This window comes from Protopterus annectens, chromosome 11.part0 (assembly GCF_019279795.1).
Source record: "Protopterus annectens isolate FY-2018-M chromosome 11.part0, PAN1.0, whole genome shotgun sequence".
NCBI lineage: Eukaryota > Metazoa > Chordata > Ceratodontiformes > Protopteridae > Protopterus > Protopterus annectens.
In genome coordinates this window covers 1,127,154,193-1,127,170,914 of record NC_056745.1, presented here as the reverse complement: position 1 = coordinate 1,127,170,914, position 16,722 = coordinate 1,127,154,193, and the positions used below count along the sequence as shown (strand labels likewise).

Here is a 16,722-nt window from a genome sequence, read left to right as displayed (position 1 = left end):
ATAGGAGGCAGTTCTTTGATGATTAAAGTGGTGGGGGTTGGGAGGCTGGTGGCATAGGATATTGATTGCCCTCACTGTTTTAGCCCCTTTTTACTTTGATGATTAAAGTGCACTCCGGCCCGAAGCCCAAGAGAGTCGGAATCGACAGAGAAGCTGGGAGGGCCAAAGGAGCCAAATCCTTATGGGCTGGACTCGAGTAATTTAGCAAGTGCCTGTGACCTGAGCTTGTTGACCACTCTCCACATCGTGATCTGAAAATTTGGAGGACCGAGATGAGTATGAAGAGGACCGGTGACTGCCCGCTCCAGGTTGCAGCAGAGATTGCGGAGTGTACAGGCTCCAAAGAGGGAGACCATGATCTCTTATGGATCCGGATTGGCTCAGAGGACACAAGATGGAGCCGCCGGAGACTTGGCTTTGTCGGAGCCAATCCTGGTGGCTGACAGAGCTGAAGGCTTCCCAGTAAATTTTTGTCTGTTCCAAGCTCGAAACAGATGGCTTGGAGAGTTTCTCAAGACACTTTGGCTGGCTGAAGACCCTGAGACGAGGCATCTTGAGGGTTCTTCAGGAGACCACGTAAAATAAGCTTGTTTTTTTCTTTCCTGCAGGACCTTAACTGAAAGCATGACAGATCAAGCAAGAGTCCTGCAGGTGAACAGCCCCTAGACAGTAAATGCAAGTAGTGTGCCCGTCCATAAGGGACATTTTCTGGCAACACAAGTCGCATTTTGTAAACCCAGAGGGTGTTTAGACTCTTTAGACATAATTAGCACTAATCAGGGAAAGAAAGTTTCCACAGAGAAAACAGAAAACCATCACTCACAGCCTACTACAAGTAGGTGCAAACAGGCTGATTAAAAAAAAAAAAATAAGTTTTTCCCTTGTGGTTTTTTTTAGGAAGGAAGGCAATCCCAAAAGAGAGGTGGGGGAAGGAAAACCCTCTAACCTAAATGGGCTCTAAGGGGAAAGCAGGCCTGAAGAAAACGACGTCCAAAAACACCACAAAGAGCAGAGAAAAAAGGTAATTAGGCTAGAGGAAATATACACACTCTGAATTCAATACAACCAGTAAATTTACCAAAACTTAGCAAGAACTAGAAAAAACGTAAAGTACTTGGCCTGGGCCAGTATGGAGCAATCTCAACGCTGCAAGTGGCAAACGAGATCTGGGTAGCTGCTGCTAGGCATGTTGGGATAAGGGGTAGCCTCCAGCCAGTAAAAGCTCTTTAGCTATTGTATAAATCGGCCAAGTCGGAGCAGAAGATTGGCTCCGAACCAAACCAGCAAGAACAAAGGCGAGATGGGACAATGTAACATTAGCTATTCTTGTGCCTCAATTACTTGTGAAGTGTAGGTATCATCTTGTAAGAAAAATATTCTAAGAAGAAATGTGTTTCCAGTGCAGCTGCCCTCTAATGGGGTTATAACTGGGTGCCTCAAAACAATTTAACCACATCTTTGATGAAACAGCACATAAAAATGCATAGCAAGTCAAGTCAGTTGTGCGGTATACATGTGTAAACTGTCAAACTTATGCTTTCTGAAGTAGTCAGCCTGTGAAACATATAACTTGTAATATGTAATGCCAACTTAAACCATAAGACAGCACCTATGCTGGCTTGGCAGCAGTCTAAAATGAAAACTTAACTGCAGCTAAACAGAGCATGTTTGTCATTAAATCATAGGAAGGATAGGTTTACCTTTACATGTTCGAAGGTAACATCTTCGAACAAAGTCCTGACACAGCTTCAGGAGTATAGCCAATAGATATCCAAAGACCAAGTGGCAAGATGTTGAATAAAACTTCTTTAATGACGCTAGTTAACGCTGGTGAATCCAACAAGTACAACACGTTTTCGTTGCAGGGTGCAACTTCTTCAGACAATGAAAACTCAGAAATTTTCAGTTTAAATACACCTGTTTGATCACATGTCCATAAAATTAAAGCTGTATACCTGTTAAAAACTGTATTTAGTGCCCAAACAATGCTATACCATGTAAGACATATGTACTAATAACTTATACACAAAGTTAACTTAAGGCACAATCTACCAACAGTGTTATACTATAGTGACAAATAACTAAAACATTGTAAAAACATGTAAATAAAATATGTATATAGTTTATACTGTAATGGCTTTAAGTTTTAAAATGGGCTTGATAGAAATGTAGTCATTTAAGCCCGGTTTTTTATTTGATTGCAGGAAAATTTGCCAGTAAGTCTCCTTTTGTTCTAACCTAGCCTGCCATGGACCCCCCCTAGGATTCATAACTATACTTTCCAACACAAAGAATCTATATCTGGCTGTAGGACATGTCAATGTGTGTTTGTACAAAGCATTGTTGGTATTGGCTTTCTGTACATCATACATATGTTCGTATATCCTACGTCTAAGTGTACGCTCAGTTTTGCCCACATAATATGATGGGCATTCTGTACAAATAGCAAGATATACTAATCCTCGACTATTACAATTGAAGTATTCCCTGGCTTTGATGATTTTGTTCAAGGCTGTGATCGTCACTTGTTCGTCTTGTATAATGTATGTGCATTGAGAGCAAGTACCACATTTATATGTCCCCTTACGTGTACGTGATGTTTTGTTCTGACGAGGGGCTTGCTCTAACAAACTCTTAATATTTCTTCCCCTACTGAAAACAGTTTTGATTTCCTTTCCTTGCAAATTCGGTAGGTCTGTAAATGCCTTGAATGTTTCCCATTCCTGTACAATAATGTTCCTGATATCATTGGAATTATTACTGTATGATGTAATAAAGGCATGTTCAAATACATTGGTTTGTATGTCCCTATCTTGTGACGATGATAAAGTACCTGCCCCTAACACTGGGGCAAACCTGTCCTTTCTGCCTGAGATGACTTCTTCTTGAATAGGACTGATGAACCAAACTGGGTACCCCCTCTCCTGAAACATAGACATCAGTTTCTGACATTCCATGAGGAAATCATCGTCCTCTGACGTCATACGTGAAATTCTGACGTATTGCCCCTTTACAATACTTCTTTTCTGGTGTAACGGGTGCAGGCTGTTAAAATGGATGTAACTGTTGGAGTAAGTGGGCTTTCTAAATACTTTAGATTTAAAGCCCCTCGGTGGTATCTTACTAAGCAGTACATCCAAATAATCTACTTGGTCATCATAAATTTGATGGGTAAAACTGAGGAAATTTGTTGTGGACGCTAAGTATTCCATAAACTCCTGGATATCACTATGAGTACCTGTCCAAAAGATACAAATGTCGTCCAGGAACCTGAAATAAGCTGTCCAATGTTGTTTAAAAATGCTGTTCAATACAAATTTCCTCTCCCAGATAGAAAGTATGATGTCTGCATAGGTCGGTGCACAGTTAGCACCCATGGCCACACCGGAGATTTGTTTGTAAAACTCTCCTCCAAAGTATATGAAATTGTGGTTGAGTACTAATTTCATTAAACTCGTGATCAAAAAGTTGTCCCGAGGTTCTGCTTTAGGACAAAGTGAAATAGCTTCGTCCAACCACTCTAGGCCTATTGTATGTGGGATTACAGAAAACAGGTCCACTACGTCGATGGTAAGAAATATAAGATTAGATGCCATAAGCTCTGGGGTTATCCGCTTTAGAAATTCCCAGGAATCTTTTAGAAGGTGAGTAGATTTAGGCCATAATTTCTTGAATTTGTAATCCAAGAATTTGGAAATAGCAGATGTTTTTGAACCCTTAGCCGCTACTATGGGTCGTAAGGGAGGGTCTAGTAAATTTTTGTGGACCTTCGGAACTCCGAAAATGGAAGGTATTTTAGGTTCCACATTATTTAAGAAGTTATAGGTGTCCTGATCAATCGCTCCTAAATCTAACAACTGTCTGATAGTAAGGTCTATTTTCTGATGACCTATATTGATCTCATTTAGAGAAATGATGGTATATCTATTGGTGTTGTTAAGAATATGGAGCATTTTTCCTTCATATAGAACCTGGTCCATAACTATCATGCCCCCTCCCTTGTCTGGTTCCATGACTCTAATGGTAGAATCCTGTTTTAAAGATTCCAAAAGCTGTCTCTCGGGCATGGACAAATTAGATGCATATTTTTGTCTACCTTGGTTCCGTATTCTTTGCTCAATTCTCATTTCCAAATTTTTCAATTGCGGATGCAGTGGTGGATTGAAAATACTGTTCCTGTGTGGAGTATCATCCCTGATGTAATCTGCATGACCCATAAGATTTTCTAAGTTCAACTTCCTGATGAAAAGTTTTAGGTCAATAATAGCTTGGGTGGTATCACTGTAACAACTGGGGACATATTTTAAGCCCTTGGTGAAGAGTTGGAAAAAAGTTTCCGTAATCTCCAGGTGACTATAGTTGTAAATGGAGTAGCCGCCTGATTTACATATGACGGTGGAATTTTCAAAGTCGTGGGTGGCACTATTGGAAAGTACAGTAATACCTGAGATTACCTGTATATTTTCTCCTAATGTTTCATCATGTAATACTGTATATTCCCCCCGAGAGGGGGACTGACCGGGATTGACCTGTGTGTTGTCCCCTAATGTCTGTTGGGGTAATTCCTCGTGTTCCCCTTGTAAAGGGGACTTGGGTCCAAAAAAGACTGGGGGCCTCTTCTTTGATTACGAATCCTTTCTGACCTCCTTGGTAGTGGGTCAGCTGCCCATTCATCTACCCTAACCGAACCCTGTTCCTGTTCATTAGATAATTGTTCAGGATAGGAGGCAGTTCTTTGATGATTAAAGTGGTGGGGTTGGGAGGCTGGTGGCATAGGATATTGATTGCCCTCACTGTATTCTTTTATATCCCTTTGCAACTTTCTACATTTCCTCTTTATAATAATGTCACATTTACTGTCTATATCCTGTCTTAATTTGTAATATTGATTTTTACTTTCACAAGCTTGAAATAGGAGATCAGTAGTAACTGCTTCATTATATTTGGAAATCTCCTGGTCAAGCAAAAAAATCTCCTTTTCATTGTTTTTGATAATAGCCTCAACAATAGCTAACCCACAAACATCAAATGCAGTAATAAGTTCATGGTAAAATTCAGTGTCCTTCACCACATTGTTAGGAAACTTGTGAACCCTAAGCCCCTTAGGTACCATACGTTTATTAACACATTCTTTTAAGTATTGATTATCTAAATGCAGTCTACGGTACCTATAGAGGCTGGATTCTAATGCCTTCATGGAATCCTGGAAGGTTAAAGTCCTAGCATTCGCTGAATGCGGGCTCCGCGGTGTATTCAGTGCTGGAATTTCCTTATACCATTCTTGAAAGGATGAAATAGGCAAATTTAGAAACTCCGCTTCTCTTTGCGGTCCCGACCCGGTAGCTGCATTGATTTGTAAAATCCTAGGTGTTTGGTGAAAGTCGGCGGTGTTAAAAGAACTTCCGGGAACCGCATTTGAAGTGGTACTTCCTTGTCTTTGAGGCATGTGTACCATCCCTTCTTGGCCGTCCGGAGCACATGAGGTGACAGGTTGTATAAGCATTCTTTGTAGTCCCTTCCCCAAGGGAACTAAGATATCGATAAGTTCACTGAGTTGGCCTGATAACTTGCGTATTTCGCCCACCTCAGAGCGGAATGCAGAAGTTTGGATATCGGCATTTGTAGTCTCCCCTGTGTCCTCCATAAATACACAAGCCAAGCCAAAGGAGGAAAAGCTGAAAAACAACGAACAAAGTCCTGACACAGCTTCAGGAGTATAGCCAATAGATATCCAAAGACCAAGTGGCAAGATGTTGAATAAAACTTCTTTAATGACGCTAGTTAACGCTGGTGAATCCAACAAGTACAACACGTTTTCGTTGCAGGGTGCAACTTCTTCAGACAATGAAAACTCAGAAATTTTCAGTTTAAATACACCTGTTTGATCACATGTCCATAAAATTAAAGCTGTATACCTGTTAAAAACTGTATTTAGTGCCCAAACAATGCTATACCATGTAAGACATATGTACTAATAACTTATACACAAAGTTAACTTAAGGCACAATCTACCAACAGTGTTATACTATAGTGACAAATAACTAAAACATTGTAAAAACATGTAAATAAAATATGTATATAGTTTATACTGTAATGGCTTTAAGTTTTAAAATGGGCTTGATAGAAATGTATCTTCGAACCCGATGCCGCAAAACGTAAACCGCAAAATTCCAAAATCGTGAAAACTGAAGCATAAAATTACAAAATGTCACCCCCTTTTTGACCCATGGTAGCACTCGTTTCAGCGGTGGTGCATTTGGAAATGTCAAAAATCGATTTTACAACATGTCGGGAATTCAGCGTTATGGAATTCTCATATCTGGTTCACGGATGTGCATGTATGACCATTTGACTTTCAAACATGTAAAGGTAAACTGGAAGAATATATGAATACTAGGCAATTATAGGCACCATGAGATGGCCATTACATATACACTCTTAAAAGAAATGTTAAAAAAAAAAATTCTTGCCAGTCTTTTTAAGCACGTAATAGCGCTCGCCACCAAAACAGAGTAGGGACGTATAGGATAAATACTGGTATTAATCTGTGTCTACCCATCCAATAACCAAGACTAGCCTTAAAAGCAGATGAATATTCCTTTGTTAGACCTGTAGTTTTAACTTATTCCATAGCCTGGAATATGTTGTTAGGAAACTATCCCTCCAGTGAGTTCGGTTTGTTTATGTAGATTTAGAGCTCTAGTAATAGCATTTGTAGAGCCACTGATTTTGTGGGGGAAATGGAGGTCAAATAGAACTGCCTCTTTCAGCGGTTTGAAAACAAGGACACAGTTCACCCTGGGGCCAGTTAGAGGTGTACTGAATACAAGAGTCAAACTAATCTACAGAGATAGCTGAAGCATTTAAGTCTTAATTTTCTTGGTTAGAAATCCGAGGCTTTTCCAGTTGAGTAATATGCTTGAATGCATACATACCAAAAAACAAGTCACTATATTCAACTATGGGACTGATGAGAGAAGAGTACTGCAGAAGAGGATGGTTTCTTTGCATTTGGAGAATAATCCCATGGAAATTAACTAATCCACAGAGGACTTCCTGACAGTGTTGAAAACCTGATCAAGTGAAAAAAAAACTGTCCACATAAGTGCCCAAGTCTCTTATGTTAGTGCCTGGCTGAAGAGGAGTACCACTCATAACGCATGAGAAGGGGTCTTTTTTTTTTTGCTTAGCTTGACACTGTTTTTGGTATATCATGTAGGACTGCCACGCTCTGCTACAGTTTAAACATGCACAAAACACAAGCATAGTTTTAAAAATCCTTTGCTGTCAACTACATAAAAGAATATTTCAAAGTTTAGAGAACTGTATGGGGATTTGCTCAGCAATCTTATCCATATACCATATGTAGCTTATTTTATCCATATACCATATGTAGCTTATTTTAAAGTACAGCTGATATTGCAGTGGCTTTGTTAATGGATGGTGCTTCACTCTAGTACCAACCATAACTGTCACTAAGGATGCTGGATTTTACAAACTACTTTTTTTTCTCATAATAGATTTTCATTTTAGACGAGGGGTTAAGGACAAGTTACATTAATAAATGGCAAGCTCAACAACATCTATGCAACTTCAATCAACTATAAGATGCAAATCTGTAATAGAACCACCATTTTCTAAACACATAAACCAGTTCTATAATTTTAAATAGAAGCTTGGGTAATGCGCATCTCGAGTCACCGCTTTTTGTACTCAAGCACATGTTAAGATGTTTTGATATAAAGCAAATGCCAAGCATCTAATAATAAATAAAAAATAAAGGGGGAAGTGCCACTACCCATCTTATACATGGAAGTCATTGTCAAATATTATACTTATGGATTTATGACTGTAGTGAACAAGTCCAAATTACTTCTCTTTTTTGAGATGCATATCAACAGCAGACTGTGGAAGAGGATTACGGTTAAAAGAAGCTAGTATGCAGCCTCCTGTACTCCCAGATTGGATTTCTTTAGTTTCCCTTCGTCTATCATACAACTCTGAACAAGTCACTTAACCACACCGTGATCCTGGTTTGCCCCTGTAAAACAGCGGCTTGTACCAAATGGGCTACAAACAGGTTAAAGAAATGTATTTTACTCAGACATTACTCCAAGGAACATTAAACAAATTGCGCAGATAACTGCAATCAGAGTGAAACAGAAGGTGTTGGGTTTTTGCACCATATCCACCAATTATTTTCATGTCAGGAAATTAAGAAAAGCAATGAAATGATTGTGCTGATACTACTTACAAATACAGCTTCAGGTGTGTGCCAGAAATGCCACAATATCCAAAACCACATGAAACCACTAAGAAGCTCAGCCTGGAATATTGGCTTCTTGGCAACGCATGGCATCTGTCGGTAACTTGGACCTACATGAGAATCGCTCCCAGCACTGAAACAAAATGGTACATACTTAACTTGATAAATAAAATATAATTCTGTACAAACTTCACACAACAGCAGTGCCAGAAGTATAATGGAAATGTAGTAAATGCCAACAGTTTTAATTTTTTATCACAGCACATATATGGCAGTAAAATCTGGGAATTTCACACTAAGGTTCTGTACTTTGTGAATTCCAAGGAGCACTGTTAATTGGTCAGGACATAATTATTTTTATACTTTTTTTTTGCTTCTAATCTCTTATGAGCCTGAACGAACAGACCCAAAACAAAGCATAATCCCATCTTTTTGTTTTGTAATCTGCTTGGTTCTGTGAACACAAAAAAGTGGATGTTATAATGCATATTCTCATTATAAAATTAACAAATCAATAATAAAATTGACATTCATCTGCTCTCAGAATTAAAATGGCACACCTGACTCACCTATAACACAAACTTATTATATGTAGCTGGTACTGCCATTTAGGATTATGGAAAGTTACTGGTAAGAGTCCAGACAAAATGTTTTGTCACAGAGCCCCCTCCCCCAACCATGGTATGATGCATTCCATTTGGTACAGAAGCAGGAGATTCCATATATGCCTCAGACATACCTCAAGACAAAAACCCATAGTGTCCACCTTAAAAAAAAATCATTACACAAAAAGAACCTAAAGCAATTTTGACAATCTTTGTTTATACTAATGAAGCTTGACAAGTTAGCTCAACCCAAACCTTCCCCACAAGACACCCATTGCTATTTCTACCAACTTTAAATCAATCAATGCTTTAATACTACTCTGATGAGTACACATTTGGAATAAGAGTCTTGACCTCTCTCACCCTTCTTCCATAAGTAACCACCTAAAGTTGTGAAGTTCAACTAGTTTCATTTAGATGTTTCTGAATCTCACTCTTCACCTGCTGCAGATACTCTTTCCACAAAATTACAACTTGGAAAAATGCCATTGATTACACCAACTCAATTTGTCAACTACTCCATAACATCTTGTATTCCTCTAGTCAACAATTAAGCAGCTGCTTATTTTCATAAAAGGTGGTGTTATATTTAATGAGTTCCATTCCACTGTCCTCCTCACGCTAATCTCTGTATTTAATACTAGAAAAATGTGCTCATCTCCAACTAACTCGATACATACATCAACCACAACATAGTCTTCCCAAGCTAATTTTGCCTGAGAGCTCAGTATGACACTGGAACTACCCTTCAACAAGTGTGCACAAGTTACAACTCTGCTCAGTCACGGATGCCCTACCATTAAACTTAGCCAACGTGCCTGACATCAGGGATCATCACCTTCTGGGACAGTAGCAAGCCCTACGTACGATGGACTGCCTCAAAAATCTGTCTCATGGTTTCTTAGCTCTTTCCAGACTACCTCCAAATCATTGAAATGGGCTGGCATATTCTCTGTCTTAATACTAACCTTACTGGAGTGCCATATGAATCTCTCCTTGGGTCCTCTCTTCACTTACCAAGTATGCAGGCACACTGTAAACCAGCCAACCAAAAAGTCAGTACACTGGTGACTCTGCCTAGCACTGTGCAGGTGCAGACGTCAGACATTTCCAATAAGAAGCTTCTCAAAAACTGAAGACTTGTCTTCAAAGAAATCTGGTCTCCATCTCAGTGCAAACAAAACAATGCACTTTCCTCTAACTCAAATGCTACCACTAACACAGCAGAAATCCAAATCACCCCTGGGGCAACTCTTGTTTTACGGACTACAAATTCTACAACATTACTCCAGATCATATACACTCATCAATATGATTTGATCACATTAGTTCTGCACTAAAGACAAACTACTGCAACTCTAAAGGACAAAATGCCTGATGAACCATGTACATTAAAACCGCAGCTGGATGTTTTTTTTTACTTTACAGCTTTTCTTCAGTATGTGCCATCTGCACCAAGCCAAGCTCTAAACTATGCTTTAAAACTGCCAGCAGTTTTAAAACAAGGCAGCTCAGTTCACTACTTGCCACAATCCAATGATTCACAACTGCCAGCCCCATTTAAAATTTAATTATCTTGCTTTGGCATCAACTGCAGAAAGTCTGCTATATTTTTCCTCCATCAAAAAACAGCCCAGAGCTGCTATCAATTATGACTTTGTGCAATGCTATAACCTCCAGTCATCAAAGCAAATCTTGGGTCCACCATCCAGATCCAATAGACATGGTACTTTAGGTTTAGTAATTTGACACATACTTAATCACACCTATGAAATGACCTTGTGCAACTATATTAATCCCAGTTGTACTTAGTGGCTACAGCTGGCCTGCAGATCTAGTAATTTTTCTCTTGCCTTCACCTAAACTCACCAGTCTTTCACAAGTTAATGCACGATTACATACACAGCTCATGTCAGTCCCTGGTAATGTGATACTTTACCTCCATCCTTCCTTTCCTTCTAATCCACCATTTCAAGTCCTCCCAAATACACTACAACAATTTTATTAAAACATATCACAAAACAAAAACAAACGTTAAGTATTCAATATTACTTGTGTAGTGTGACAGGGCAAACTCTTGTGCAGTATATATGCACTCGTGCACACACAACATGCACAATACACATTCTTAATGACTCCTACACTACTGATGTCAAAACTTTATCAGTGTACATTCAATGAATCAGTGTATTGTGCTTTAAAGCACATTACAATTAAAATCTTACTTGAGTTTGTAACGGATAAATAAAATTCAAGGTCCAACTTTAATGTCCTAGGAATGACCGAAGTGTGGCAAGAACAATCCTTAGATTAGTACACTTAGGAATAAATATAAAGCCTTAAAAACATGCCTTGTTGTCGGTCCTGTTGCAGTGTGAGGCCTTCCGAGAGGGAGAGAGCCTCCTACAGTAGTGGGTGCCTCCTTTTCAGTGGTCCTGGGTAGGCACCTCTCATTACATCATAAGAGGCATATGATGGGGTGTTTAGTTTAATGAGATCCTTCTGCTGTCATGGTGGGCGTCACCCTGCGTGTTTGGGGGTTGGTGTTTATCATTCCCAATTGATAATTGCAATCTTCTTAAACATACATTTCAACTAAACCACTTCTCTCCATAATTAAAAATCATACAATGTTATTCAATATTGTCAAAAAATCCCCATATGCTTTTATTCGTAGATAAAAACTAAACATTTTACAGCAGTAAGATAACCCTTTAACTTAATAATTTAAAGCACTCGTGTGGTTTTTAAATGTTTATAGAGGTCAACTAAAATTGCCCAAGCTTTTGCTCAGTCTTCCTCAGATCTGCATTCTTTTTAAAGTGAAAGTAAAAGCATTACTTATCTAGATAAGTAATCCATATTTCCTTAATGTGAAATGTCATATTTTGTACAGCTTCTCAAGGTCTAAATTTTTATGATTGCTGATGGGTAGTGGGCTTCCAAAATAAATTGTCCTTTTTTATATTATTCTTACATGTGTATATATGGGGAAAGGTTGGGGGGGGGGGTTCATTCTATCAGAACCACTGACATAAAAGTTTTCAAAATAATAAAAATATTGCTATCACTTTTTAAAAACCTTGGTACAGTAAACTTCAAGTTAACTGGCACCCATGGGGATTGGCAGATGCCAGATAACTTTAGTCTCTGGTTGCTTGAGAGATACTATTAAAATAAGCCTGACAAATACTGTACCCTATATATTACTTGTTTGGTTTGACTTGTTCAGAGACAGACAGACAGAGACACTTTCTTTTTAAAACTCACTCTAAAAACATAAGGTACGTTTTTGAGGGGGGGGGGGCAGTGCACCACACGAAAATTGTAATTTATTTCTTCGATTTTTTTTTTGCCGGTTGGAGTTCTGGTTAACAGAGTTTACTGTAATTGATCTGGGATATCTCTGTTGTGGAGTTCATCTTGTAGGTACTTTAGTATCCTGGTGTTTTTTTTGGGGACACCCATTTTCTCCTTTAAGTTTGACCACATGGTCTACCACATTTGGTCTAAGCAAAGGGCTGCTTTTAACAGCTTTCTTAGGGATATATTATATATAGTCTTCGGTATTATATATAGTCTTCGGTATTAAACACAATATTTTTACAGCTACGATTGCACAACCCAAAATTCATTGAGTGGTCTGGTTGCAGTTTTGGTGACTACCACTTCAGAACCTTTGTGCAGCTCATCTGTTGTGTCGAGCTGTGGGTTCTATCCAGGGTATCTACCAAAAGAAGACACTAGCAAGTGTACTGCGCATAGCAACATCTGGGTTACTACTACTTCCCAGGAAAGAGATTGGGATTTAATGCTATTTTACAACTGGTGACAGAACAAGCTATGGGTCATGGATTCCTAGCTGTACACAGCTATGTCGAGACCAGTAATATCACCACTACCAGACAAACATCACCAGTAATAAATTCCAAAAGTTCTACTCCATCAGCCAACAATAGTAAGCACCTGGAAATATGGATTTGCACCTTTTCAACTGTCGCAACCATCTCTGTAGCCAGGATTGGCTGAAATGTGTTGGCTGAAATGTGCTGTGAAGACTGGTAGAGATGAGAGAAGGCTGCCAGCCTAGTCAAACAGAATTTGGTACATAAATTCTATCATTTGTAAATACTGTGAAATGTTGAAATACAAGCTGGTCACCTTAAATGAAGGCATATATTGTGAAATGTTGAACTTAAAAACATTGTGGCAACATTGTCCTCTACTGTAAAGAAAGCCAAGTCAAGCATTTGTTGGTCCTTTGAAATTAAAATTATTTCATGACTGCCTTTAATGTTCACAATTCGGCTCAGGCCGGGTTAGATGAAGGCTTCCTGCCTACTGTTTTAAGGCTAAAGTTAATGACCAGAATTTACATATGGAATGTCCTTTATTGCTCTGGTTTCTGCCAAGTGTAAAACAATGTAAATGCAGTTTGTCAGCCTGTGAACAGCAGGAAAGTGTGAAATGATGTAATATTTTATCAGAACTGCAGTTTCAATTTACAGAGAGAACCAGAAGGCACTGAGCATTTTTGCCTTGATCATCCAACTCACAGCACTGCCTGTTGTCTTATGCAAGTTATTAGACTTGTGTTTTCTTTTAGAAATAGCCTAATCTTTCTAGTTCTAGCCAAGTGTTTTTCTGGGATGTCAGAACTGTACTACTGATTTTAAGCATTTCTGTGTGATCTCCGAAATCGACTAGCACTGTGTAGTAGAAAGTACTGTCTTGTGGTTATTTATTTATTGTTAAAATATTTTAAAACCTTTTAACTGTGGCTGGTTTGTGTAGAGATAATTTAAGCTCTAGAGTACATTGCATATTTATAGTGATTATTGTACCAAGTCACCAATAAGCGTTGACTGTTTAGTCACATCTACTAATTTGACAATATTGCACAGTAATAATTGGACACCCTTAAGGATCTTTGGGTAGCTGATATTGGCTGGGTGGTGGCAGGGTACTACTGTATAGTCTGGAAAAGGGGGCACAGCTGGAGAACCTGTGCCAGCCTTCCCCAGGAGTGTCTGTGTGGTTGTATAAGCATCTCAAAGTGTGTGAGTCAGCTACTTGGGCAGGGACATGAAGCACTGGTTGGACAGAGGGTGCTGGAGATTTTAGCTTGCCCAGCTAGGCTGAGATCTGGACCCTATAGCTGTGCCAGTGGGGAGACTTATTGGGGTCCTGGGGATCAAGGGAGCGACCAGCCCCGGACTGTATTCTGTGTGTGCTCTTAAGGGAAATTGCACTTACTGTGCATTTGTTATCCTTTCCTCTCATATGAAACACCCTCTCTGGTGTTAGTGGCGAGGACCGAGGCTCCTTGATTGCTGGGCCAGGGCACGGGCGTCACATGTATAATACAAATGGGAGCTATAATAGCATAGAATTTCTGGTGTACTGTACGTCTTGTATAATGCTTTTTAGGTCAAGGAAGATGGTGTCAGTACTCTGTCGTGTTTGTGTATATAATGAGATAGCGAATATAAGCTGTCATCGTACTGAAGCTGTTGAGCCTCATCATTTGCAGATTGTAGGTCATATTTTTTAATGTACTCTAAAATCTGTTCATATGTAATTCTTTCTAGTAAGTTTTGGTAGTGAGCATTGGTTACTACTGAGAGGTAGTCAAAGATATGTAGGAGATTGCATCTTGGCATATGAGGATATTAATGCGTGTTAAAGCTTTGTGGTATGATGTTTGAGGTAAGGGAAAGACTAATTATGTGTTAATGCATTATACAGTGCTTCTTGTCCATGCTTAAATAAGTTAGGTTGTGTGGTTTAGAAGTCTAGGTTATAAGCTCAGTCTAACTTTCGAAGAGAACTGATACTTCAGAGTTAAAAAAAACGTAAAATAGTGCATGTTCAAGACATTTTGCAATGGTGCACTTGTCATGACTAAGTGTGCTGGGTAGACCTAGGCAGGCAACATTGTCCTTTAAAACTCTTACTTGACAATTTGTGGCCCTTTCTAGGAAAGGTTTGTTCGTACTTAATGTTTCACCATCTTTCTGAATCGATTTGGATTTAATAAAATTAAAAAAAAAAAGTTACAGTATGTCTTTTCTGTTTTTCTTTGACATACTTCCATACAAAAATTCAAAACCTTCTGCACTTTGTTACATACATGGGAGCCATTCAGATGTTCTCACTGTTCCTTTTGGAAGAGAGACTGGAGAGGCAGTTTACAGACTTTTCTAACATTTTCCGATGGATTCTTATGGTTAAGATGTAGTATTTTGTATGCCTTCTGTTTTTAGCAGCATCTTTTGTTCCAGATAACTTTCACTTAACACTCCCCTACTAGTCCCTTGTTCTAATCTGCAATCCAAACTTCTGTTTGGCCTCATCTCACTTTACCTTTCCCTTCCTAGTTGTTTGCTCCCAATATCTCAGCTCCTTTGATAATTTTCTCCAGTAAAATCCAGCACCCTCTTGCCCGTTTTCTATATCCCTTCTTGAAGTCACTGTTGGTAAAAATCTTACTCCATTCTCTTCTTGGCTTAGTTTTCAAAATAATTTTTGTGACCTTAGGAGTATAATCTGTATGAACATTTTTCTCCTAAAGGACATGCATCCAAACTCCTACAGTGTTATTTTTGAGCCCCCCCATTTCATCATTCCTTTCCACATTGATTTTATAACTTTCTGCTTAATGTATTTAACTGATTCGAACAAATACTTTAGTCAATCTCAAATCACTTTGATCTACGAGGAGATTCAACATACCCCACTTAATTCTTGTCCTCTTCTCTTTCCATCCTATACAAATTCCTTCAACTCTTCATTAGCATTCGCATCTTCTCTGGTTGATTAAAATATGCCTGAATTGTACATAAAACTAAAGGGATTAAAATATTTTCATTGTTTATCTTACTGTTCATATCCATGATGAAGAGTTTCCAGCTTCTCGGAGTTTAGATTCTTTAGTATCTTTCCACATATTCTTATTTGTCATAACACAATCCTTTTAAATTTGTATGTCTAAATACTTAATCATATTATGCCCCCGTGAATTTGGGTATTGCTAAATTCATGTGTGGGTGCATATATTGTCTATATAGCTTTTGTTTCGTCCTTTATATCCTAAAAGGACTTGGAACGGTCTCAAATTGTCCACAACACTAAAGTAATCTGGAAATAAGGCTAATTTTTTCCTTTTTTCTAAACCTCTTTTATTAAATCATAACTAAGCAGTGACTCAGGTAAATACATTACTATATAAAAATATAGTAACGTTAATATATACTACTTATGTGAGTTTCCTTTTTAAGTGGTCATTCACTCCAGCATTACATGTATTGTTAGTTTCCTCTCTTCCCTTAAACCTCGCTCCTCCTCCTGAACATTACTTTGCATTTTTTGTTTCCATACATTCCACTTCTATGTAATTTGCCATTACCCCCCCCCCCCCAAGGATCCCTTCTGTAAGAACTAGTTATGGTAATTAGAGTTTTTTAGGGTGGCCACGGTGGTGCAGCAGTTAGTGTTGCTGCTTCACACAAAGAGGTTCTCTGGTTTGATTCTCGGCTGGGGTGCCTTCTGTGCAGAGTCTGCATGTCCTCCCTGCAGTCACGTGGGTTTCCTCCCACATTCCAAAAACATGCAGTAGGTGGACCGGGCACTCTAAACTGGCCGTAGGTGAGTGTGCGCAACTGAGTGGTACGAATGAACTACTGCTGCAAGGCTAGCCACTTGGCAGTGTAAACTTGGCTCAAGATGATATTCACTGCTGAAGTGACACCTGACCCCATGTGCAAAATGAGAAAAAGGGGTCGAAGACAGATTGTAAATGGTTTAACTTTTCTTGATTACCATACAAGTCATATGCTTGAATTTTGAGTC

At 38.9% G+C, this 16,722-nt stretch overlaps 1 protein-coding gene across 1 annotated transcript in view; it reads right to left on the bottom strand.

The window, feature by feature from the left end:
- NDUFB2 (NADH:ubiquinone oxidoreductase subunit B2) overlaps positions 1-16,722 on the bottom strand; it is a 115,203-nt gene that overhangs the window by 62,673 nt on the left and 35,808 nt on the right. Inside the window, exon 2 of the mRNA XM_044088484.1 lies at positions 8,255-8,399. Within this exon, the coding sequence (XP_043944419.1) occupies positions 8,255-8,399 (145 nt within the window). The remainder of the gene's footprint in view (positions 1-8,254; positions 8,400-16,722) is intronic.